The 27722-nt window shown below is 36.2% G+C and overlaps 1 protein-coding gene across 1 annotated transcript in view; it reads left to right on the plus strand.

Moving 5' to 3' along the window:
* Positions 1 to 27722, plus strand: part of PAPPA2 (pappalysin 2) — a 451060-nt gene that overhangs the window by 174056 nt on the left and 249282 nt on the right. The window contains exons 5-9 of the mRNA XM_001373611.4: positions 2081 to 2374; positions 5028 to 5220; positions 9374 to 9495; positions 16240 to 16729; positions 24403 to 24531. Of these exons, the coding sequence (XP_001373648.2) occupies positions 2081 to 2374; positions 5028 to 5220; positions 9374 to 9495; positions 16240 to 16729; positions 24403 to 24531 (1228 nt within the window). The remainder of the gene's footprint in view (positions 1 to 2080; positions 2375 to 5027; positions 5221 to 9373; positions 9496 to 16239; positions 16730 to 24402; positions 24532 to 27722) is intronic.

The raw sequence follows: 27722 nt of genomic DNA on the forward strand, positions 1-27722 counted from the left end.
TTTACTATTCTATGAGCTCAAGAATGTTTTTAATATATGTAAACATATATGCATGTATGTCTGTATATATGTATAAAATACCCACATACATATACCCATATATATTGAGAGAGAGGAAGAGAGAGAGGAAGAGACAGAGAAAGAGAGAGAAAGCAGAGGACCCTATTGTACAAACTGATTATTTAATTTCAGTTCTCATACCTTCTGTTGTTTATAATTGTGGCTATAGAAACATTCAATAGTAATTTACTCTGGTGCTTAGGTCAGCTGATTGGATGGTTGAAAACACACATTATTCTGAATTTTATGCATCTTGCTTTCCATGAATTGTTTATAACAAATTCCTTTGAGAAGGTCCTAGAATTCTTTCAGAGTAGAATATTATTAGATTATAAAATTACACATTTCAGACTCAAACTATGGCTTTCAGTTTATGATGGCTTATTGTTTATTTCTACCTTATTCTCTTTCTGTGCTACCTCTTTATTTCCCTCATGTTAGAATATTCTGTTTCTAGTATCATTCTTTCCTGGTGATTGCAAATCACATGTTTCTTTCCTGTACAAATGACAGATATCACCAGAGGGATTTTAGAGCCCAATTCAAAACAATCAAAGTTGAATTGTCTAGAAGGGAACTGTTTGCTGAATGGCAAGGGAGAGGAAGCAATGTCAGGCTAGATTTTGTCGTCACAGGGTTGGACAGCATTTCTGATCCTCATTTTTCTTATATGTCAAAAGAAGCAGTTGAACTTAATGACCTCATAGCCGTTTCAGACATAAATCAATGATACTTCAGTCCATAGGCTCTTTGCCTCCCTCTTGGAGAATGAGTGGGTCTTCTTTAATGATGAAGAACAAGTTGGTTTCCAGATTTGCCCTCCTTTCTAATGACAGAGACAAGAGACAGAGAGAGAGCAGACATATAGAAACACACACACAGCACCTAAAATGACACCTAGGAAATGAAATGTGAAGAAATCCAGTTGGTTCCTCAGTTTGGCTCTCCTAAGGCACATTTTGAGATGACTGTTTGAAGTATTGAAAGTCTAATTGTTTATGCAATATGATGATGGTTATTATGATGACTTTGTTCATGATAGTGAAACTCCTGACATTGATTGAAATCTTCTGGCTTTCAAGGAATCTCAACTTTCTATTTATATGATGATGATATCTTATTGGGAACCAAGATGACAAATTTACTTAAACATGTAGATATCTTTTAAAAAGGAAAGAAAGACAATGTTGGAACTGTTCAGTTTTTCTAGGGGCTGGCAAAAGTGTTGAATGGAGGAACAAAAATCTGAATATTGAATGGATCTGAAAGCAAATGGATAAAAATTGCAACACTTGGAGATCTTTAGTCTTTCTTTGTGATGAGCCTGGCACTGTTTATTATTATTATTGTTATTATTAAAATTGTAAGTGACTTTTTGATCAAGAAAGTATAAAATTGGTCTAAAGAGAATAGATTTAGAGATGAAAGGTATCTTAGGAACCATCAAATTTAACCCTTTCATCTTACAAATGAGGAAATTAATATACAGAAATATTAAAAGTCTTGTTTAAGTCATATAGGGAGGAAAGAAACAGCTATTTATTGAATATCTACTCTGTCATACATTGTGTTAAACACTTTACAAATTGGTCTCATTTGATCCTCAAAGAGGTCTGTGAGATTGATACTATTAATACTATATTATTATTATATATTATATTATTATTTTATATATTATATAATATATATAATATATATTAATATAATATTAATACTATATTCCCACTTTAAAATTGAGGAAACTAAGGCAGACAATGGTTAAATGATTTACCCAGGATCACAAGCTTGTATGAGGCAGGATTTTATTTGATGTCTCCATGACTCTAGGCCCATCACTCTGTCCAATGCAACACCCAGCTGCCTCCCCACAACTGTCACTGGGAGTAATAAAAAATCAAATTATCTTCATGGAGGCTAAAATTGAGCATTTGAAGTTTATCAAGGGAATATGTTTGCCCTGGGGGAGGAGATTGATTATTTGCTCTCCTTTTAAGGATGTATCCCATACCTTCTCTTCCAGGTGGTGTGGTCCTCAACCCAACCTATTATGGAATGCCTGGCCATACCAACATCATGATCCATGAGGTTGGACATGTCTTGGGGCTGTACCATGTCTTCAAAGGAGTCAGTGAAAGGGAATCTTGTGATGATCCCTGCAGGGAGACTACTCCAACCATGGACACAGGTGACCTTTGTGCTGACACAGCTCCCACACCCAAAAGTAAGCTGTGTCAGGACCCAGAACCTACTAATGACACCTGTGGCCAAAACCACTTCTCTGGGACACCGTTCAACAACTACATGAGCTATACAGGTAATACAAAATGATCATTAAACCACCATCCTTGTTTTCTCTCATGAACATATTTATTTTAGGTAGGGAGGCAAGGCAGAAGCTAGAAATGATTTTGAAGGGGGAAGTTAGGAATAGAGGGGCTGTTTTTCTTACATGTCTCCTTGAAGAATTTGAAACACAACTAATTAATTTTGAGGAAGGAACTGGAATCTCTATCCCTATAAATCTTTTTTTTTTTAAACCTTTATCTTCTTTTTTACTTTCAATTTTAAGTTAGAGGAGCAGTTAGGACGAGGCAATAAGGGTAAAGTTACTTGCCCATGGTCACAAAGCTGAGAATTGTCTAAGATCATATTTGAACCCATATGCTCCTACCTCTAGGCCTGGTGCTCTATCCATTGTACTACCTAGCAGCCCCTGTTAGCTATGAGTCTTTCAAAAGATAATAGACACCTGTCTCTCCAAGATTGTTAGACTAGAACTTCTTGAAATCTCCCCAAGATTCCAGGATACAGTGATTCTGTGGTCTTCAATTGGCCATCCCTTTTTAACTGCCCACTATTTTCAAGGCATTGGATTTCATTCGTTCTCTTTAGGTGTCAGGTCTAAAACAAACTCAGTGGGATTTAGAGAGGATAGAGATCCTCCTTGTACTTACTGGGTTTAGTTGCTTTTTGTCCTTTGATATTTGTTAGATTCTATTAAGATCAAGACTTGAATGTCTTTAAATGCATTTTAAAAAATTTTATTTTAAATTGTATCCATGTATCAATTGAAGCTCCATTTTTTTATGAAAAAAAAAAAAAAAAAAAAAAAGAAAACTACCACCAGATTAAGAATGCTGGCAAGTCAGGTTAATCAACACATATTTAGCTCTTACTAAGTATTATATACTGTGCACATGAATACAAAGGCAAAAACATCATTCTTTGTCCTCATAGAACATATAATCTACAAGGAAGGTGTTACACACGAATGGATAGATAAATGCAAGGTAATTTGAGGCAGGAGAAAATACAAATGCATTTGAGCATTGGGAAGAATTCAAATAAAATGTGGTAACTGCAGTTAGCCTAAAGGAGTCCGAAATACAGAAATAGGGAAGGGATCCAGTAACCCAGTTCAAGGTTTGTTTTGTTTCAAATAATAGGGGAAGAATGTGGGTATTCCTGACTCTCAGGCCAACTCTATTCTTCAGTTTCTCTCCCATCTAAACTCCATTTCCACATTCCAACCTTGGCTCTGCTTTAACAAAACTATTGTTGTTGCTGTTCAGCCATTCTTTATGACCCCTGTGAACAGTACTGTCCATGAGATTTTCTTGGCAAAGATACTGGGGTAGCTTGTCACCTCTTTTGCCAATGGATTAAGGCAAATAGAGGTTAGGTGACTTGCCCAGAGTCACACAACTAGTATGTTTTTGAGACCAAATTTAAACTCATGTCATCTCTGATTCAAGACCTAGAATACTCTGAGCCATCTAGCTGCCTCCTAGGCAGACAGAGGTTAAGTGACTTGCCCAAAACTCCAGACCCAGTGCTCTATCTACTAAGTCACTTATACTTAGCTAGGAAGGGGGCAGCTGAATGGTTTAGTGAATTAAGAGCCAGGCCTAGAGACAGGAGGTCCTGGGTTCAAATATGGCCGTAGACGCTTCCCAGCTGTGTGACCCTGGGCAAGTCACCTAACCGCCATTGCCAGCCCTTACCACTCTTCTGCCTTGGAATCAATGGTTCCAAGACAGAAAAATGAGAGTTTAAAAAAAATTAGCTGGGAAGATTATTCTTCCTTTTATTATTCTTCCACTAGTTTTAGGTTAAGAAAGGATAGCCTTGAAATACTCATATAGATAGTCAGTTACTTTGACATCTGGAGTAAAGGAAAATTTTCCCAGAAAATCTTCTCTTGAAGTGATGGGGCAGGATAGTTTTTCTGTGAAGTCTAGGGCTTCTATTTTAAGGAAAATAATAAAAAAAAAAAACCAGGGATGCTTTAGATGGCATTTACATGGGGACTTTGCAAAACACTCTAACTGAATAATGGTGATGACATTTATCATGTTCTGTAGTCCTATGTAGAAAGCTGATAACCTGGTCATCTCTTTGCCCCAGGAATCATTTTCTCATATACTTCCATATTGCCAAATCATCCAGGTGCACCTAGACAATGAATCTGATCCTCCCTTCCATCCCCCAATGTAGTGGCTTGCACCTCTCTAGAAAAGTCCAGAAAACGAGGAAATAGAAGGTGTTTGGAGGAGAGGAAATGCTTCAATTGTAGAGCCAATTCTCCTAAATTATAATAGAATATTCATTATAAGTAATTCCCTTTCTTCTCCCATCAGTACCACTGGGACTACTTTCTTCTTGTTATTACCACAGGTCCTCAGGGATCTCTTCCCTCCCTTGTTAGAGTTTCTGGGCCAGAAACAGGGTTTCTTCAACATCACAACTGGTCACACATGGAAAAGCCACGTGCTGAAACACTGCCATCTTGTGGCTTCTTGAGTATTTCTCAGTCCATTCAGATCAATTTCTGAGCCTGGGGCCATTTGAATTTTACCTTCCTGTAGTGGAATAATTTGGAAAGGAATCCCTGCTTAACCATATGTGGCTGTGCTCATCTTTCCCAGCTTCTCTACTTTGTCTCCCTTTTATATTTCAATTCATAGATGATGACTGCACTGATCACTTCACCCCAAACCAAGTGGCCCGAATGCACTGCTATTTGGATCTGGTGTATCAGCAATGGAGTGAAAGCAGAAGACCCACCCCCATCCCGATTCCACCAGTGATCATTGGACAGACCCAAGATTCCCTCACCATTCACTGGCTGCCTCCCATTAGTGGAGTTCTATATGAAAGGTGAGATCAGTGCTTGGGAGTAGGGTGGAGAGGTCAGTTATAAAGTTATAAAATAACTAATATAATATAATATAATATAATATAATATAATATAATATAATATAATATAATATAATATAATATAATATAATATAATATAATATAATATAATATAATATAATATAATATAATATAATATAATATAATATAATATAATATAATATAACATAACATAACATAACATAACATAATATAATATAATATAATATAATATGATATGATATGATATGATATATGATATGATATGATATACATAATATAATATAACATAACATAACATAATATAATATAATATAGTATAATATAATATAAAACATATATTAAAAATAAAGTTATAAAGGTAATTTGTTTCAATTCCTTTCTGAGAATGGTGGGGAGTAAAGGTTTTCTGTGCGCCTGCACAGGGAAAACCCCCAATTGTACCAGTGAAAATTGATGAGTCACATAGAGAGCTCTAGGCAGGATACTCTCTTGACCCTTATTTTTGTTCCAGCCCCAGGTCTGACCTCATTTAGTAAATGACTGGCCAGCTCACTCCATGCGCTCATTTTTCTGGGAGGATGTCTGACAGGCATTTCTTTGGACACCCATATAGAAAATGTCACATCTGGCATGACAACTATGGTTGTCCAGCAGTCGAGGAAGGTGTTGAGGATGAACTGGCAGGCTCTGAAGAAGATTTGCCAACTGGCAGGCATGAGCCACTACCTTCTCAGTGAGGAAAGTGGCCAGCTACTACTCTAATGTCAGAGAGAGGAGAAAAATAGGGATCATTCCTCCTGGCTGTGCTGGTGGGACGTGTGTATATATTGCCACAAAGAATTTGAGATAGTCTCTAACAAATATGAAGTTTTAGAACACAGCTTAGGGTCCAGTTCTGTGCAGTATTGGGAAGAAAATGGTTTCCTTTGGTTGTCCCCAGGCTTTCTCTTCAGGACTTTGCTCCCTTTGGACAATTTAGATGTTCCAAATTCCCATCAGATATTTTATTGTAATGTCTATTCTTCCCTTCTCACTTTGATCAAAACATATGCTGGGATCTTTCATTTTTACTGAGGCCTTAATGACTAACCACAGGTTAAAGTATGACCCCTTCCAGGATTGTTTGCATCTTGGCAGATATTAGAGTCTCAGAGTAAAGTCCAGATAGTTGAGTCCAGACTGAGATTAGTTGCTGAGGAGGGTGGGCAAAGACAGTAGTCACAGGTTGCCCTGAGCTAGCACAGCAGAGGCTGCTTCCCCTAGGAGGAAATATTGACTATCCTTCATTCTCTACTGTGCCCAAGACCAACCAGGAATAATATGTACCTTATTAGTGTCCCTTATAGTGAAATACTAAATGAGTTTGGTAGGAAAAATCAGGAATGGAGAAGGAAAATGTGAGGTAACTAAAAGTCCTAAAAGTACTTTCCCCAACCTTTCTGGAGGTGACATTCACTTTGATTTCACATTGACAGCCTCCATTTGATGTTGTGGCCTCCTATTTTTTATTGCTTTATATATTTATCTTTTTGGCTTTTCATTTAAAAAATTTTAATACATATCATATACTTTGTAACAATAATAAAATATGTAAATTGATATAAATATTAATGAATTATAATATATATTCCATTCCAAGAAACAGATTTTCATATTAAACTATGGCCAAAATTTGTCATATATATATGTAAGTACATATATATGTTTTTATGTAATTTTAAGGTACATTTTTCAACTCTCACTCATTTGATCCCCTTCACAATGCCATAAGGTTATTAGGGAAGCTATTCTTAGCCACATAATGTATATAATACATGTATGTGTATATATATTATATTATAATAGCTGTGAACTATTATGTATATGCATACATACATAGGTACATGCCTTATTGGTATAAGTATATATGCAGTTCATGATTTTTATGAAGATCAAATAAGATAGTTCATGCAAAAGTTTGTAATGATAAATCAGTATAGAACATGACATCTATTATATACCTACCTATATATGTTAAAGAAATGAATCCATAGATGAAAATGAATTAAAATTACTTTTGTTTGAGGAATTTTTTAATCACTTGGGAAAAGAAAAGGTAGTAGTTACAAAACTAGAAGGAAGAATCATCGAACATTTTTGTGTTTTAATATATATGTATATACATTTGTAGATGTATACATTATCCAAGAATAGAGACAATTAGCCAATGAATGATAAGATCACCACATGCTAGCTCTTTGTCTATCTGTATTCTGTGATTTTTCTGCACCTGTGATTTTGTGTAGCTTGGATTGGACAGACTAAAGAGCCCAGCCCTATGGGAACACACACAAACCAGAATTTTACATCCGTTTACATAGCACACATAAACAATTTAATCTTTCTATTTTCTCTCTGGTACAAACCTGACGACAAACCCGACATCAGCACTGGGTTGCCACAAGTCACTGGCTGAGAAGACAGCCATTTGCTTTCTTACGTAGTTCTAGATGGTTATAGTTTTGGGACCTCCTGATATGTTCACTGGTACAGACTTACGTCACACTCTCAGGAGTTTACGTGGGGCAGGCTACTGTGTTTACCCTCCCTAGTTGGTATTTGGAATTCTCATGTCATCAGGGAGCCCCATCTACGCAGACAAGCAGTTTTGCTAAAAGAAAGACCAAACGTATCCAAGAAAACACGATGAGTTTGTGGCCATTGAAAATGAGTGTCAATGCCAAGAAAGCTAGTGGCCTACGGAAACCCTCACTAATTACAAAAAGAATCTAGTACCAGAGCATGGAACTGTGTATAGCAACATTCCAGCCGAGGGTTAGAAATCTTCCCAAAGAGAAATGCTTCCTCAGAACACTGGAGAAGTGTTCTGATTTAATGCCTGTTTCCATCCCCAGCTGTTTTGTGTCTGGGAAAACTGTCCTGGTTTCAGAGAACAGCCCTCAAAAACTATTTCTCTGACCTCCAGCTACTGCTAGTCTCCCCTCTCTTTGTATCCCAGAATAGAGAGTTTTAGACTATGCTAATTCATTCATTTTATTTGATCAAAGTCATTAGAAGTTAGGAGTATTTTAATAGCCAGAGAATTCATTCAATAGCTCACTGCTGTGAAGTCGGAGCTACAAGAAACTCTGTACTAAAAACTCAAAAAGTTTAGGTTCAAATGCTGATTCTTGGATTAACTTTTTGTGTGATGGTGGAAGAACACTGTAGCCCTTCTAAACCTTGACTTCTGCATCTTTAAAATGGGAAAAATAGATGCACTACTAACTTCATGTAGTGTTTATTTGGGAAGAAAATTCCATGAAAACTAGAAAGCATTAGGGGGCCGGAAAGACTTAGGGGGCAGGGAAGATTATGATTTAGTTGTTATAGAGAACTGCTAGTGAGGAAAATCCTTCTATGGAGGCACATCTGCAGTTCCCCTATAACTTCATCATCTTATAGAGCTTCCTGGATCATGGACTTGTTAAAAAAGTTGTCCCAGGTTAGATGAATAATATGTGGTAGAGGTGGGTCTTGAACTCAGGTCTTCCCAGGTCTAATGGTAGTTCTCTATTTACTTTCTTACTGCCTCTTGTCTTAATATAAGTGTTTTTAATTTTAAAAATTGTTGAATTAATAATATAATAATAATATATAATAATAGTCTTCTATGTTCCATATAAGGATTTTCCTCATGCACAATTCTCTATAACAATCAAATCATAGTCTTCCCTGCCCCCTAAAAAGGTATATGAAGCATGAATAAGGTGGTAAAGGAGATACAAAGACAACACTTGTTCATTAATTTGAGTTTATGAAGATTAACCTAAATCTCATTCTGAAAATAGATTTTTTAACACTGGGAGGAGCACAAGAAGTTTTTTCATTCTGCAACAGAATAATAAATGAGGAAGGTAGTCTGTGTTGGAATGAATCAAATAATATTTTTTTATGTTTTTGTGACATTACAATACAAACACCCCCTTGTCCCTTGACTACTTGGTTATGATTGATTTCTCCTTTTAGAGTCCAAACAGGGAGGAAATGAATTGGGTAATAAATAGGTCTCCTTCCTTCACACTCTCAGCTCCAGACTCTCACAATTTCCTCCTTCTTTGGCCTTTGTTTCATCCTCTCTCTCCTGTCTTAGGGATGCTGGCAGTCTCTGTGGAGTATGCACAGAAGATGGGACTTTCCATCAATATGTCCATGCTGCCTCTTCTCGTCGTGTGTGTGACTCTTCAGGTTACTGGACTCCAGAGGAGGCAGTAGGTAAAACTGATCAGATTATAATTTTTGAATCTATACTGAAGAATGACAGAACCATACCACTGGTCCATGAGATGATCAGGGAAGTAACAGAGTGGACTGGAATTAGTCTTAATTTGGGGCAAAGTATTTCACCTCCTTGGACTACTTTCTCCTCTATGAATTGAAGTGGTCTAAAGATGAATGAGTAAGTGGATACAAAATCTTTTTGATAATTGATACACAATTGTAACTTCTTTGAAAGACTGCCTGTGGAGATTGTCTTAATGTCCTAAAAGACAAGGATGGAGAAGAATGGTCACTGTCAGTGTCTAGGGAAGGCAATGGGGTAGGTTACCTGAAAAGGGTCATTAAGATGGGGCCAATATTACAATAAATTGTGCATCCATACCTTTTGGCTAAACATCATGGCATATTATATCATTGTTATCTTGCATTCTATTCGTGCTCTTATAAACTTAAAGAATTATATAACAGAAAATATTTTGACCTGAATCTGTGATTTCATCAGTTTGGAAACTTCCAGTGGGGAAATTCCTTCTGAACTGAGAGATGAAGTGATTTCCCTGGGATTATACAGATAGTTTACATCAATGATAAATATTGAAATGATGTCTTCCTGATTCTAAGGCATTTCAATATGTTTAATATATATAATTGTAACATGTTACAATTATAAAAATAAAAAATATGATGCTTAAAATAAATAACAAATGTAACCATGGGATGGCCTGACCCATATAGCAGTGAAGCCCCACTTCTTAGTCATTTGTTTCAGGAAGATAACGGAAAATATATTACGGGGGGACACTTACGTTGGAGAGAGTCAGGGGGATGAACTAGGTGTTCCAAACTGTTCGTTCTGATCTATGGTATTTATGAGTCTATTAACTGGGAACTGGTTGTACTTGAGACATAACTTAAGCCAGGCTCCCTAAAAGCTGAAAATGTTTTAGCTGTCACTTTTGTGATGCTCCTGATTCTCCAGTACTCATACCCTAACACTTCCCTCCTCACTCACATATATACTAGCACCCTTTAGCTCATTTTATAGAGGGGTCTTTTCTCCTTCTAAAGGAAATCAAAAAGATAAGAGCCAAAAGACAAGATTCATAAGTCTTTCTCCATATTTCTCTGAATCATTCTCCTCAAAGGGAGACATCACTACTGTTCTCTTTGTTACCACATCAGCAGCAGCATTATCATCATTATTGTCTTTTTATCATTTACAAAGAACCAATATGCTATTGGCTACTGGAGATAGTTTTATTGTTTGAGATATAGCTACCTCTTGACAAATTTGTAAAGTAAAATCAGACAGGGAAAGATGAAGGCTAATATGCTCTAAAAGCTAAAAGTGTTCCAAAAATTGTCACTTCTTATATTCAAAAGAAAAGAACCTTGAAGAAGGCTGGAGGAGGTTAAAAACCTTGATTGACTGTATACAACATCTTAAATCAGAGTTTTCTGGGAAGAATAGGAAAAAGAAACATAAACTTTGTACTGGCACAGTATCTGAACAATTTAGATTGCCATTTCATGAAAGACCATTTTTTGTAGCAAAGAGTTTGTCCTGTGCTGGTGTTTTAGGACCTTTTTATTTCTCTGGTCCTTTATTTATCTTTGAATTATTGGAAAAAAAATTCAAAGATCACCTGGTTCTACACACCAACAAGAGGTAAGTGTAAGGAAGACCCATGAGTTTGAATACCATTTGAGTGGTATGGGGTAAAACGCTTTCTTTTCCTAGGTGTCTCTTTTAGTCTCAAAAATGTATTTCTAGACAATACATTATTAAGGATTACTATGTGTCAGGCATTCTGTTAAACATTGGCCATACATATACAAATCAATAAAACAACTTATTTCTTCAAGGAGCTTATATGCTAAAAAGAAAGACAAATCATAAAAGGGGGGGGGTGAAGCAAGGGAAGGGTACCCATATGGGACAAGGCTACTGGCAAGGAGATGGAAAAATCTAGAAAGTTCATTGAGCTGGGATTGAAGTGTTCATGGATGGTGCTTCTCATGAAATGACAATCTTAGCTAGAGAGTCATTCACCTCATCAGAAAAAGCAAGTTCCAGGGGAAAGACATTTCAAGATGGAGCAAAAGGACCATCCCCATAAAACTGGCTTCAGTTAGGTAGGGACCAATATTGGCATTTCCTAGTTTGTTGTTCTTGAACATGATCTAGCATTTTAAAATGCCTTAAAATTCTTTACCTACTTCTTTTAAAAGGTAATGGAACTACTATATTTAATGACCTTTTGGTTAGTTTTACTGTTTTCTTTTAATTTTTTAAAAAATATTTGTTATCATAAAAGATGATTCTCTGAGATGAGGAGACTAGGAATATATTGAGAAATACAGATAATGTAAAAACAAAGATTCAAAAAAGTATTTAAAACACTTATCAAAAAAAACACTTAAAAGATATGAAATCTTAGCATAGTCTACATCTGTAAACAACCCCCTGGATATATATATATATATATATATATATATGTATATATATATATATATATATATAGAGAGAGAGAGAGAGAGAGAGAGTTCCATTCATCTATTAATATGTTTTAGTAGCATTTTAGTAGCATTTTATTTATTCCCAATTACATATAGAAGCAATTTAAAATTTTTTCAGACATTTTTAGTTCTAATATCTCCCTACACTGAGAATGTAAGCAATTTGACATGTTATTCACATGCAATTGTGTAATACAGATTTTCATATTCTTCATGTTATGGAAGAAAAACATCACAAAAACAAAAACAAAAAATAACAAATTCTTGAAGAAAATAAAGTGAAAATGGTATTTTTCAATCTGCCTTCAGACTTCATCAATATTTTCTCTGGTGATGGATAACATTTTTCATACTGAGTTCTTTGGGGTTGTCTTTGATCTTTGTCTTTTCTTAATAACTAATTCATTTACAATTGATTAAAGTGTGTATAATATTCTCTTGGTTCTGCTCATTTTACTTTGCATTAGTTCACATAAGTCCTAGGTTTTTCTGAAATCATCCTATTCATCATTTCTCATATGTAGTAGGTACAAAATATACAAAAAGGAATAGAGCAGAGTTCCTTCCCAAAGTTAGCAACCTTGTAGGAGAAAAAAACATGCCAGGTATAGTGGGACACACATGTAATCCCTGCTCCTGGGGAGTCTGAAGCTGGAGGAATCTTTTGAGCTTGAGAAATCTGAATTCTAGTATACCAGACCAAACAGATATCTATATTAAGTTTAACTGCACACTAATATTATGAGCTCTTCCAGAGGAGAGTCATCAATTTGCTGAAGGAGAGGCAAACTGACCCAGGTCAGATAAAACAGAGCCAAACAAAGTCCTCCTGCTAATAATCAATGGGATTGGGCCCATGAATGGCTACTGCATGTCCAGCTTGGGTGAGATAGAGAAATCTAGTTGAGAGATACACAGAGTGTCAAAGACAGAGAAATATGACATTGAGAGAGAGATAGACAGATAGACAGACAGACAAAGAGCCAAAGAGAGAGAAGGAAGAAGGAGAGAGACATAGAGAGAGACAGACAGAGAGGAATAGTTAAAGGTTAATATAAATCACTAGCCAAATCACTAGAATCCCAAGTAGAATGATATATATCATAAGTCATATTAAATCTTTGAGAACATGCTTATAATGGGTTTTGTGTAGCTTTAAAAATTTTAGATCTTGAATTGGTAAGGCCATACATATTTGTGGAGTAGAAACTAAAACCACATCTGTGGTTATTCCTATACAGATGACCTCTTGAAGCTATGTGATTTGTGTTCCTTTATAAATAATTGAATGGCACTGGGTCATTATGGTCAGAACACTGACCTTCAAGTCAAGAAAAGACATGTTTTAATTGTGCCTCTGACAAATCCCCATTGTGTGACCCTTGGTTCCTCATTTAATCTCTCAAGGTTTCAAGCAATTCTCAAAAATTATAAGTGACTAGCAAATCAGCGGTTAAAGTATAACTGGTAGAGGAAGTTTCCACACTGGGAATTTATCAAAGTGGTGAAATTATAGTTCTCATCTCTCCACTCATAGATGCTCATTTGCAAATATAACATTGAAACTGAAAGTCAATTTTACTCCCATTCAATAATGCGTATTTATTTTTTCTGCCCCACTGTTTCCCTTGGTCAGACACTTATGTGTTCACACCTAGCACAATGATGAAAATTCAAATATGTAATGGAGGAGGGAAAATGGAGAGAGAAAGAATGGAGCATTTCTCTCCTCTATTACTAATGGGGAGAGGTAAACCAGGTACTGTCTCAACTGGAAAGATGTCACTTCAGTGAGAAATAGAAAGGGAGAAGTGGGGGCAGGAGACAAGGTTTGAACAGGTTGATTCAGTTGAGGTGGCAATATGTCTCCCTCAGTGGAGTTCAGGACCCCTGAGGCTAAGTCTGCCTCAGTGTGGCAAGATGATCCCTTTTAATCCCACCTCCCAAAGACATTTTAGCTGACAGCCGATTGAGGTTAGTGTATGGCCTCAACTGCTAAGGAAAAATGATATATATCCTTAGCCAGATGTACTGAGTCACAGAGGTTCAGAATCAAACCCTTCTCTGTGGAGAGTTTATTTCAGCTTGAAATCCTGTCTTGAATTTGTTAAACCTCAACCTCTTGTATTATATCTAAAGACAGGCCCAAACCCAGACCTAAATATTTCTAAATATAATTTATTTAATGTCAATGGGGAAGGTAATGGTGAAGGAATGAAGAAAAAAGGGTAAGTGGGTGAGGGTAGTCCTATGGTCTACCCCGAATGCAGATTGGCTTTCAAAGTCTGGAGGCCAGAGGCTTTGGACCCTTGGCCTCCCTTTCTACCAACTGCTTCTTGTTCCTACACTTAATAGTCTCACTATTTTCTAATGTACAGTTCAAGGGACAGGTAAGGGAGAGAGAACCAAGGGAATGCATTAGGTGGTTCAGGCCAGAGTGAGTCCAACCAAATTCCCTCTTTAGAATTCAGATAGCTGTTAATGAATCTCAGCAGAGGTATTGAGGGTCTCTGAATGGAGTCAGGTCCCAAGTGGCAGAGAAATCTGGTAGAGCTCTTTCTCAGCCTCTGGAAATTGTTCCTTATGTTCTCCTTCCCAGGCTGGAAGCCTTTGACTATTGGCTTCAGAGTTCTCTCTAGCTTCAGAACTCCCAGAATTCTCTTGCCCCTCCTCTGCTGCTCCTCAGCCTGATCTGTCCATCAGCCTGGCTTCTCATCTTTCTTCCTTACTTTACAAACAGCAACCTAAAACAATAGGTTCTAGCAAAGATAAGTTATGAGACAGGGTTCATGGATGGGAGGGATGCTAAGTTGAAATCTAAAGAACCAGAAAGAAATTTTATGGGTAGGGGAGAGGATTAGAAAGCCTTGTGTCTTACTTAACCTTCATTCATTTTGAATTTGTGTTGTAATGTAATTGTGTTGTGATGTAATGCAGGGACTAGGCTAAATCAATCAATCAATATTTATTAAGTGTCTTCTATAAGCCAAACATTGTGCCAAGTGCTGGACATACAAAGAGATACAAAAGAAGGTCCTTGAACTTAAGGAATTCACAGTCTAATGGGGGAGATACCATTCCAATAAAAATGCTCAAGCAAACTATACATAAGAAAAATAGAAAATAAGTAACTGAGAGGGGACTCTGGAATTAAGAGGAGTTGGAGGAAGATTTTTATTGGGAATTAATATGTATATCCACTTGTATCCAAATATATAACTTAGTAACTGAATGTTCTTTTTACTTCCTTTTATATATTTATATTTTACAATATAAATACTATAATAATAATATATCATTATATATTATATGTACAATATATATATAATAACTATATATAATAATACATTATTATGTATACACTATAATAATAATATAATAAAAATGTAAATATTATACAATCCAAATTGTAATATAGTAAAACAACTTCATTAATATTTGATTTTGTAAGGATATGTACTATGCAATATTTCACTAATCTAGGTTTTGACTCTAGATTTTGTGCTTCGTCATTCCCATTTTTTAAACCTATTCTACTTCACCAATTTCAAGGACAAAACTCTAGAGCTGATTGATTAGATTGGACCTCAGCATGTCTGGTGGACATGTTAACCTATTATGGGGAATTTATGAGATCCATGGATGAGGATCATGGGGGAAAGTCAGGCATATATGTACACATTGTAATCTATATAAGGATAGGGACTGGACCTGTGGTTTTAATGCTACAGGGACCTCTCAGATGAGAATCTCTCTCTACTGATGTAGGACAGCACCTTCTTCTATACAACTTAGTCTTTTAGAGTTGCCTAGAGCCTTGGGAGGTTAAGTTCCTTGCCCATAATCACAAAGCCTACTTATGTCAGAAATGGGATTTAAACCCTGATCATAATGGCTTATAGAAGCTTTCCATCCATACCACCATACCTGTCACATGATCTGCATAGGTGGAGATGATACTTATATTGAGAGGGACAGAGATTTTTTAGAATGCTAAGCTAGATTTAGGGTTATGGACTATAATAATAAAAGAACCTATCATCCTTACATTAACACTAGGTGGTTATCAACTAAACTGACCTGTCACAACAATACTTTATGCAGAAACAGGATTTTATTTTTCTTGATCCATTATTTTTAATTGGAGGAGGCCACCCTTTTTCTTTTTGATATCTCTAATATATCTTTCTTCTCCATACTCTTTCTGCCTTTTCCTAGGACCCCCAGATGTGGACCAACCCTGTGAGCCAAGCTTACAGGCCTGGAGTCCAGAACTCCATCTATACCATATGAACATGACTGTCCCCTGTCCAGCAGAAGGCTGTAGTCTGGAACTGTTCTTCCTCCATCCAGTCTATGCAGATAGCCTGACACTGTGGATCACCTACCTCTCCATGGATTCCTCTCAGGCTCTCTTTGACTTGGAAGTCTTGATGGAAAACCATGAGTCTATCCACCTGGGACCCTTGAATACCTTCTGTGATACTCCCCTCACTGTCAAACTCAATGTTGAACAGAAGGTTTCAGGAGTGAAGGTCTACACATTTGATGAGAGGATGGAAATTGATGCAGCTCTCCTGACCTCAAAGCCTCATAGCCCACTGTGTTCTGGCTGCAAGCCTGTGAAGTACCAGATCCTTCGGGACCCTCCATTTAAAAGCAACTCCCCTGTCATGGTGACACACCGTCATAGGAAGTTCACTGACAAGTGAGTTGGAAACTTGTCTTGGAGTTATTCTAGTGTTTCCAATGGGAATTTTTTAAACATCTATTATGTTCTAGGGTCTATGAAAAGTAGTGGGGAAACGAAGACAAATAAAAAGTCTCTGCTTCCAAGGAACTTATAGTCAATTCAGTAGACATTTAATAAACATCTACTATGTGTTAATTTCTGGGAAACAAAGAGAGAAATGGACTAGTTACTGCTCTCAAGGAGCTTACATTCAATTCAGTAGACATTTAATAAGCATCTACTATGTGTTGAGTGCTGGAGAAACAAAGACAGAAGTGAACCAGTTACTGCTCTCAAGGAGCATGCATTGATTATTTGATTTCCATATGCTAAGTACTAAGGAACAAAAGACATAATGAAAGAGTTCCAGCCCTCAAGGAATTTACACACAACTGAGAGACAAAAGGAGTAGTAGACAAGAAAAAAGAAAATATAGAGAATAGATATGAAGTGGTTTTGAAGAGAATAATGAATATTATTATTGGTTTCAATGCTACAGGGAACTCCCAGATGAGGAAACTCCCTCTGCCAATGTAGGACAACACCATCTCAGCAATATACAATCTTTTAGTGTTGCTGAGAGCCTTGGGTGCTTAAAAAGCATGCCTATGGTCACATGACCAGTGTAAGTCAAAGATGGGACTTGAGCCCTGGTCCTCATAGCTTAGGACAACTCTTCATCCATACCACCATACCTGCAATATGATCTGCATAGGTAGAAAGGTCTTGTCAATTTAAGTATCCCTCCACTGGAGCTGAGTTTTAAAGGAATCTAGGGATTCAAAGAAGAGAGAAAACATTCTAGGTATGGGGGCAGTTTATACAAATGAAAAGAAATGGGAGGTGAGATGCCTTGTACAGAAAAATTTGTATACAAAGCAGCAAATGGTTAAATTGGGCTGGTATATAGAATGTAGAGAGGGTAATAGTATGGTATTAGACTGGAAAGATATATTGAAGTCAGATTGTGAGCGACTTTTAAAAAGAAAATAAAGAAATGAGTTAAGATTTTATACTAAAAAAACAAAAACAGGAAGGTTCCTTCTTGGAGGGAAGTAGCATGGCCATATCTATACTTTTGTAAGTTATAGACATGACACAGGGAGACCAATTAGTAGACTACTTTAGAGGTCCAGATAAGATGTGATAAAGGCCTAATTAGTATTGTATTTATGTGAGAGGAGAGATGTTAACAAGATACATTTCCTAATCAAACTCAATGAGATGTGACAATTGATTGAATGTGGGGAGTAAGGAAGAGGGAAGTATTAAGGATTACTTTGCAATTGTGAAATAGGATAATTAAAAGGATGATGAGGTCCACAATGGAAATTAGGAAAGTTAGAAAAAGGGGAACAGTTTGGGGTTAAGTGGGGTCTATTTTAGACTTGTTGAGTTTAAGGCCCATTTGAAGAAACTCAATATATATCTGATTATATTGATATGGTGTTCAGGAAAGGGAATGGGACTATTTATATAGATGTGGGAGTCATCTGAATAGATATAATCATTAAAGTTGTGATAGTTCATGAGAACCCCAAGAAAGAGACTGTAGAGAAGACATAGCATAACTCCCTGGAATATGCTCATGCATGGGGTTGGGGGGGGAAGGATTATGATTCTGCAAATGACATTGAGAAATACTTGTTGCATATGTTGGTGGAAAAACAAATGAGAATAATGTTATGAAAATTCAAAATTTTATAGGTATCTATTTGAAGGAGATGATCAACAGTATTAAATACTACCGAGAATTTAAAATTATTAAGTGCTGGGGGCAGCTGGGTGGCTCAGTGGATTGAGAGCCAGGACCAGAGATGGGAGGTCCTGGGTTCAAATTTGACCTCAGACACTTCCCAGATGTGTGACCCTGGGCAAGTCACTTGACCCCCATTGTTTAGCCCTTATCACTCTTCTGCCTTAGAACCAATATACAGTATTGATTCTAAGTCGGAAGGTAAAGGTTTTTAAAAAAAAGATCAAGTGTTGAGAAAGCTACAGGATTTGATAATTATTAGATCATTAATAAGCTTGGAGAGTGGTGTGATAGAGGCTGGCACTAAAGAAAAAATGCCAAACTGAAGAGTATATGAAATTGATCACCTTGACTCCAGATCTCCACTCCTGGGGCCGCTCCCCCATCAAGGTGATGAATTTCATATACTCTTCAGTCTGGCACTTTTTCTTTAGTGCCAGCCTCCATCACAGTGGTTTCAGTTGAGTGCTGAGGAGGAAGTCATTGTAGTGGGTTAAAAAAAGTGAGTATGAGATAAGAAAACAGAGGTTACAAGTAAAGGTATCTTGTTATTTTTTTAAGATATTCTATTTTCCCATTTACATGCAATAATTTTCAATATACTTTTTCCAAAATTATTAGGTCCAATGATTGGGGATGTAGACTAAAATGATCATCCTAGTGCAAACATCAACAACATGTAAATAGATTCTGATCAAGGACACATGCAAAACCCAGAGAAATTGTGTGTAGGCAATGGGAAGGGGTCGAGGGAGGGGAGGGAAAGAATATGATTCTTATAACCAAGGAATAATGTTTTAAATTGACTAATTAAATAAAAAAACAGAAAAACAAAAACAACTAAAAAATTATTAGATCCAAATTGCCTCCTTCTTTCTCTTCTCTCTTCTCCTGGAGATGGTCAGCAATCCATGCTAGGTTATACATGTATTATCACAGAAAACTTTCTTCCATATTGGTCATTGTTGTAAGAGAATATTAATATTAAACCCAAACCCCCAAGTAAAAACACAAATAATGTAAAATGAAAAATAGTATGCTTTGATCTGCATTTTTACTCCAACAATTCTTTCTCTGGAGGTAGATAGCATTTTTTTGGTCATAAGTTCTTATGAATTGTCCTAGATCATTGAATTGCTGAGAATGGCCAAGTCTTTCACAATTGATTATCATACAATATTGTCATTACTGGGTACAATGTTCTACTGGTACTGCTAATTTCATTCTGTATCCGTTCATGCAGGTCTTTACAGATTTTTCTGAAATCATCCTGCTCATCATTTCTTATAGCACAAAGGTAGTCCATTGCCATCAAATACTACACTTTGTTCATCCATTCACCAAATGGTGGACATCTCAGTTTCCAATCTCTGTTTCCATTAAAAGAGATGATATAAACATTTTTGTTCAAATTAATTTGCATTTCTTTAATCAAGTGTGATTTAGAACATTTTTCATGTAATTATCGGTAGCTTTGATTTCTTCATCTGTCAACTGGCGAACAATTTCTTATACATATGACTTAGTTCTCTATATATTTGAGAAATAATACCTTTATCAGGGAAATTTGCTACAAAATATTTCCCTTAATTTGTTGTCTCCTTTTAAATCTTGATTTCATTGGTTTTGATTGTACAAAACATTCTAAATTTAATATAATCAAATTATTAATTTCACATCTTATTTTTGTCTCTTATTTGGTCATAAATTCTTCCCTTCTCCATAGATCTGACAAGTACATTATTCAATGATCTTTAATTTCCTTATGGTATCATCCTATTTGTCTAAATCATATACCCATTTTGATGTTATCTTGGTATAGAGTATGAGATATTGCTCTATATCTACTTTCTGCCATACTATTTTCCAATTTTTCTAGTACTTTTTTTTTAAACCCTTACCTTCTGTCTTGGAGTCAATACTGTGTATTGGCTCCAAGGCAGAAGAGTGGTAAGGGCTAGGCAATGGGGGTCAAGTGACTTGCCCAGGGTCACACAGCTGGGAAGTGTCTGAGGTCAGATTTGAACCTAGGACTCCCATCTCTAGGCCTACCCAGCTGCCCCCTCTAGTACTTTTTATCAAAGAGTGAGTTCTCATCCCAAAAGCTGGGACCTTTAGATTTATCAAACACTAGATTTCCAAGGTCATTTACCCCTATGTATTTTATATCTAATCATTATATTGATCCATCATTCTATTTCTTAGTCAATACCAGACTGTTTTGATGATTACTGCCTTTTAGTACAGTTTGAGATGTGATATTGCTAGGCCACCTTCATTCACATTTTTCATCAATTCCCTTGATAATCTGGACCTTTTGTTCTTCTAGATTAATTTTTCTCATTTTTTCTAGTTCTATAAAATGCTTTTTTTGTTTTTTGATTGGTAAGACACTGAATAAACAAACTAATTTAGGTGGAATTATCATTTTTATTATATTAGCTCAGCTTACCGATGAACAATTAATATTTTTTCCAGTTTAGATCTGACTCTATTTGTATGAAAAGTGTTTTTTCATGCTGTTCATAGAATTCCTATGTTGTCATGGCAAGTAGATTCCCAGGTATTTTACATAGTCTAGAATTATTTTAAATGACATTTCTCTTTCTACCTCTTCCTGCTGGTATCTTGTTCTAAGAATTCAACTGTGAAATGGGCAAGAGATATAGGATACTAGTTTGAGAGGATAATAGGATTAAACAAAGGGGTTTTTGGTTCTTTTTTTTTTAAGGATGTAGCAGATCTGGGAATATTTATTGGCCAATAAAAAGAATAGATTTAAAATTAGTAGGGAAAAGGGAAAGGTAAAAAGAAGAGTTCCAAGGATTGAACTTTTAGGAAGAATGGGATCAAGATCATAAATAAGAGGTCAGGAATAAGGGCTACCTCTGCCTTTTACATTGGAGCAAAAGAAGATAGAGATGGAACATGACATTGAGGTGGTTTGAAGTATAAAGTTGGAGAGAAAAAGGAGCTTGTGATGAATAACCTAATTTTGGGGGGAAAAAAAGTTTGGTGAATTCTTCTAAGGGAGAGAAGAGCAGAATTGAGTAGATAGACTGAGGTGAATAGAGAAACTTTGGAACAGATTCTTAGTGGAATAGAACATAAAGTCAGTTAGAGAAGATAATAAATATTCGAGAATGTGGTTAGTAGTGGACTGAATCAGTATGATTGGGTGACTTTCTCCATTTGCCTCCAGCAGCATGGGTGTAGGATTTGAGAATGTAAATGGATGGTGGCAACATTTGTAGGTGATAATGAGATTATGTATCTGCTTGAACTTTTTTTTTTATCACTATATGCATCTGTAGTAGAGTGAAGGTCATGGAGAGAATAATGATAATAACATTAATAATAGTTAACATTTATTTAGTACTTTATAATGTGTGAAGAAAATGTGTATTTTGAATTTCATTTGATCCTCACAACAGTCCTTTGAGGTAGAGAAATGGCATCTACACAGACAAACAAATGGAAAATAATTGCAAAGTGACATGACAATCTCATTTGGGAGTGGGTAGAATGTTAATAACAAATAGGGATGAAGATAGGCCTTGAACTGGTTTGAAGGAAGCTAGGGACCTGAAGAAGCAGAGATGAAGACAAAGTGCGTTTTAGTCAGACCACATTTCCAAAGTTTGGAGGTTGGAGATGAAATGTTATGGACAAGAAAGAGTTAGGTAGAGGCCAACTATGCAGACTGTAGAGTGAGCAAAATTTGTTCCCCGAGCCACCACCGTCCCTTTCCTATAGCTTATTCATCACAAACTTTCATATTGTCTAATACAATGAAAATTTCCTCTGTTTATCAAAGTCTACCTGAGGAGAGGATATAATATACTCATTCATACTGAGGTTTAAAGAGTAAAAAAAATTCACTAACCATTTATAAAAGTGAATACTATGTACAGGTATCTGTGCTGAGGTGAAAGAAGACTATGATAAGACTTAATGTGCTCATTCTCCTTAAGTAATGATGTTTTAAAAAAAAAGAATAATTGCCTAGTCAAAGAACATTAGCCATTGTGGCCCATCTTCTAGAACATAGAAGAGCTGGGGAGTGAAACAAGTTAATGAACCTGAACATACACCTAATACTCTAGGATAAGGAACCTGTCTTGTCTTTGGCCTCCTTGCCTCAAGTATATCCCTGTTCTAGTCCATCTTCCACTCAGCTGCCAAGGTGATCTTCCTAATGTATAGGTCTATATTGCACGTAACTTCTCAATAAACTTCAGTGGAACCCTATCATGACTATATACATCATACAAAAATCATGTTTAGCTGTTAAAGCCATCTGACCCCTTTCCGTCTTTGGTCCTCTTACACTTTCATTGCCTTCCATGAACTTTGCCATACAAAACATTGTCTTCATTACTGTTTTCTATAAAAGTTATTTAATCTTCCTTATGTAATCATTTTTACTCTCTGTCCCCCCACCTCTCTAATTTTCCCATAGTAATATCTTGTATGTATGCAGTGGTTTACATATTGTTTCCCAAAGTAGAATGCAAGTTTCTTGAGGGCAGGGATTACTTTTGCTTTTTTTCTATCTCCAAAGTATAGGACAGTACCTGGAACATAATAATTGATCAGTTAATAAGTGCTTGTTGACATTACTTGCCTTGGAAATTAAAAGAAGTTGGTTATTTGACCTATTCAAAGTATGAAAAAAAAAAACTCAGAGAGACCTCAAAGAAGAACAAAGTTAATCCCAAGTCCTACAGCTGCCATCATCCTATTTTTCACTAAGGTCTTCACAAATCAGTTCCTTTTCATGCTATCAGCCAGGTGGGACAGTGGATAGAGCACTGATGCTGGGGGGCAGGAAGAAAGAACTAAGTTCAAATCTGACTTTAGATACTATACTAGTTGTCATTTAACCTTTCTCAGACTCAGTTTCATCATCTGTAAAATGAAGTTAATAATTCCCTCATGGTTATTATGAAGATAAAAGAAGAAAATCTTTTTTTTTCTTAAGCACTATACATGTATATGTAATATATATATACTATTATTTCATTTTGTACTTCCTTAATATTTTTTCTTTACTAAAACATCTGCAAAGCACAAGAACACATTAAATTCATTCGTTCATTCATTCAACACTGCACCTACCATGTATAAAGCACATTTAAAGGTATATAGAATAATTTGGAAGGGACTGGGTAGAGGAGAATGTAAATATAAATGACGCAGGCCATGGTCATGAAGAGCTTAATTCTGGAAGATCCATGATTTGTACAAAATGATCATAATATTTGTTATCATAAGAAAACATAACAACTACCACAAGAGAAACAAAAAATACTACGAGGATTATGGGAAGCCTTAAGAGTAGAGCCTATTTCATCCTTCATATTTGTTTCTCCAGCACCTAGAACTATATTGGATAGAATAGAGAAAGCCCTTGATGTTTGATTATTTGGAGGGAAAGAAATTATTTCTAGGGCCTGGGTGGGGGGACAATCAGGAAAACCTTCATGGAAAGGGTTGCATTTGATTTTGGCTTCAAATATTTTGGGTAGACAGAGGTTGAGGGGTAGAGAAGATTATTCCAGATGTACAAGACAGGGTGGAGGCAAGGATGGGGGCTGGATTGCATGTTTGGGGAATGATGCTCTAGTCCATTTTGACTAGAATAAAGGCTACCTTTTGGGGATGGTAGGAGTTAAGTCCTGCTTACTATGACCATGAATGTTAGCAAATTATTTGTAGGTAATCAAAATCCATCAAAACTTTGGGGCTATTTTTAGTCCCATGTTTAATGAAGATGATTCTAGCAGTGATGTATAGGATATATTCATGAGAGAGAAACTAGAGCGGGAGAACATGCATTTTTATACTATCTCATAAATTCCTTTCAATGTTTCCCCTTTGATTTTGACAGGGAAGTCATGCCTGGTCAAGTATATCAGTATCAAATTCAAGCTACTGCTGGAACAGAACTGGGAGAAGCCTCTCCTCCTCTAATCCATATCCATGGCACCCCCTACTGTGGGGATGGGCAGGTAACAGAGTGAGTATTTTTTCCAGTAGGAACCTACAAGCAAATATACACTTAATTGCATTGTCAAGGACTTTCAGTCCCAACTTTGGCTTTTGACATATTATCTGAAATTGAAATAGGGTAAGAAATGTCAAACTTTTTAGTTAATCATAGATTCCCAGAATCCAGAGCTTAAATGGGGTTCTTGGATGGAAATCACAATTCACCACCCTCAAGCTTTTGGCAATTAATCTGGGCTCCTTACTTTGGGGTAACTCCACATTATTAGAGTCAGTGACTCAAAGGGGAACCTGGATAGGAAAGAAGGAGGTGAATTGTAAACTTCTACTTAAATAGGACCTGAGAACCAATATATTGGCAGAGTAGCATATGAAAAAGAATACTGTTCCAGATTACATGGTTGGCTCTGCCACTAACTAGCTGCATTACCTAATAGCTAGTGAGAAACCCAGGGGAAGAGAGTGTACCATCACATCGCCTTAGAAAAAGAAATATTTGTTCTTGTAAACATCTTGATTCTATGTTATTATATTTTGTTTTGTTTTACTTCTGCCATAGTTACCTAATAAAGCTCCCTTTGAAATGTCAAACTTATCTCAGTTAAACTGAGAGAGTAAAGATTTCTTTTTCCATAATCAGACCTAGAGAAATAGGGAGATGGGATTAGCCATAGAGGCCAAGGTGTGGTAATGGTTATTAAAGAAGTTATATCAATCCCCAGATATTCTGGAAACTAGACTTAATCAGAAAGTTGAAAATTCATAATCAAATACTCTACAGTGGAATAATGAGCACTTTCCCTCTCTTATATAACATAATCCCTAAAGTTATGGGTTGTCTCCTGGCATAAAATGCCCCAGTGACATTGGCTCATCCTTTAGCCTCAATTATGGCAGATATCTCAGGGAAACTTTCAATATTGCCCTTTCTGGCACATAAGACAAATAGAGTAAGATAAGGACTGAGTAGAAGGGTCTTGCATTGAAAACATGGGGAAATAATTAAAGCTTTGGAAGAGAATGCTACAAAAAAATCTTGAGATTAGAGTAATTCATAAAGTTGTGGAACATCTTGGCAAAGGATCAACAGTGTCTTTGTCAAGTTGTATATCTTTTATTTTCTATATAGAATATATTTGACAGTCAAATGGCACTGACTTCCTTGGAGTTTATTGATCAAGATGCTTCATCTTCTGACTCTGGGAATTGTTATTGTATAAATAGTTACGCTGGTTCTGGTGACTTCACTTTAAATCAGTTCATGCAAGTCTTACCTGGTTTATCAAAAACTGTTTCATCATTCCTCGCAGCAAATCCAATTTAAGTGGTATGCCCTAATTTATTCAACTTCACCTCACTTGTGTGAAGATTGGATGTAGTTATCTTCTGATTATTCTTTACACTTGAGAGTCACATCCTTAGTTTGCAGTTCTTAGCGTAGATATTCTGCTCTTGTCAGACCTCATCAGGAATGCTATTTTTTAGTTTTGAGCATCACAGTTTAGAAGAACATTGATAAACCAGAGAGCATTCAGATTAGGACAAACAAGATGGCAAAGGGCTTTGGATCCATGCCACGGGCAAAGTCCAGCCTCACTTGTGACTCCAGGGGTTCCTGACAGGTGGCTAAAGATCAGCCAAGAAAATAACAAACGGAAGACAGCTGTATATTTTATGGCCATGGGCATGCTTTGCATCTGATAGCTGCTCTGCCATCCCCAGGCTTGGTGTTTATTTTTATACCCATTTTTTTGGCACACAGATACATTACCTAATACACATGTCTAAATAGAGATAATAGAAAAAGTGATACATTAACTTTTAACAAATCACTTGATTAACATTCTATATTCTTGTACTGTGATTACAGATTCTTGAAAGAACAAAGGTTTCACACAAAATAGATGATTTCATCACAGGTGTCTTAATTTTCTCATTACCTTGTGAGGAGTTTACAAACACTCAAGGAAATTTACTTATTTTAATAAAAAGAAATAATCAGTCAGAAGTTCTTAAAGACAATTCAACAATCATATCATTGAGGTTGAGAGGTCCTGGGAACCCAATTCAGATTTAATATTAGACTGATCATTTTTCAGGGTTTACTAGGGAGTTTCTCAAGGGGAAGAATCAATTCACTGAGGCATGATGAAGCTTGGTGTACCTGTACATTTTGTATGGGCCCTTATGATTGATTTATATGCTGGCTTCATGAAAAATAAGTTTCTGTGAGTGGGAAAGTTCTGGGCTTGGCTTGTAGCTACAGTTTTACTGAGAATTATGTACCTAAGCAAAAGTTAACCCATGGTAGTCTTTTGGGATTAGGTTTGAGGGTCTGATCTTTTGGTGATGTTTTAGATGAATAGAGTACAGGTATTTTGCTCTTGTATTATTCCTTCTGAGATTAAGGGGAATAGTAATCATGTCAATTCCATAGGTAAGGGATGTTAATGAGAGAGGTTATGCAAGAGTAATTGAGTGGGCAGTCATATCTTGCCAAGGGCCTCTCTGTGGCCTCCTTAGCTACCATGAGTGACTTTGTCAAGGTGTTGTGGCCTGATGGCTCCCAGCAGATCCAGGTCACATGAAGTTCATTTGAAGATGTTTCAGTTGGAGAACAAAAGACTAAGGGGAAATCATGATAGTTATCTTACCACATTTGGGAAGAAGGGATTTGACTCTTTTTCTCTTGTCCATGATGGAAGAACTATAAGCACTGGGTAGAAGTGGCAAAGAAGAAAATTTAGCCTTGATGTGAAGAAAGACTTCCTAATTATTAAAGTTGTCAACCAGCTTGCCTTAGGAGGTGGTGGCTTCCATTTCCCTTGAAGGACTTCAAGTGGAGTATAGATGACCACTTGTTGGGTATGTTACAGAGGGAATTCCTTTCTAGATTGTCATTGAATTACTTTTCAATTCTTAAATTTCTCTGGACCTCAACTTGTCCTTTTATAAAATTAAGACATTGGGCTATATGACCTCTTAAGTCTCATTAAACTCTAAATTTATATTACCAGTATCAAAAATGAAAAAGGTGAGCTCACAACCAATGAAGAGAAAATTTAAACAATCACTAGGGGTTATTTTGTCCACTCATATGCTAACAAATCTGCCAATTAAGTGAGATAGATGAATATTTTAAAAATATACAAATTATCCACATTAATGAAGGGAAAATAAAATAGACCAAAAATCAGAAAA

The sequence above is a fragment of the Monodelphis domestica genome, chromosome 2 (genome assembly GCF_027887165.1).
Source record: "Monodelphis domestica isolate mMonDom1 chromosome 2, mMonDom1.pri, whole genome shotgun sequence".
NCBI lineage: Eukaryota > Metazoa > Chordata > Mammalia > Didelphimorphia > Didelphidae > Monodelphis > Monodelphis domestica.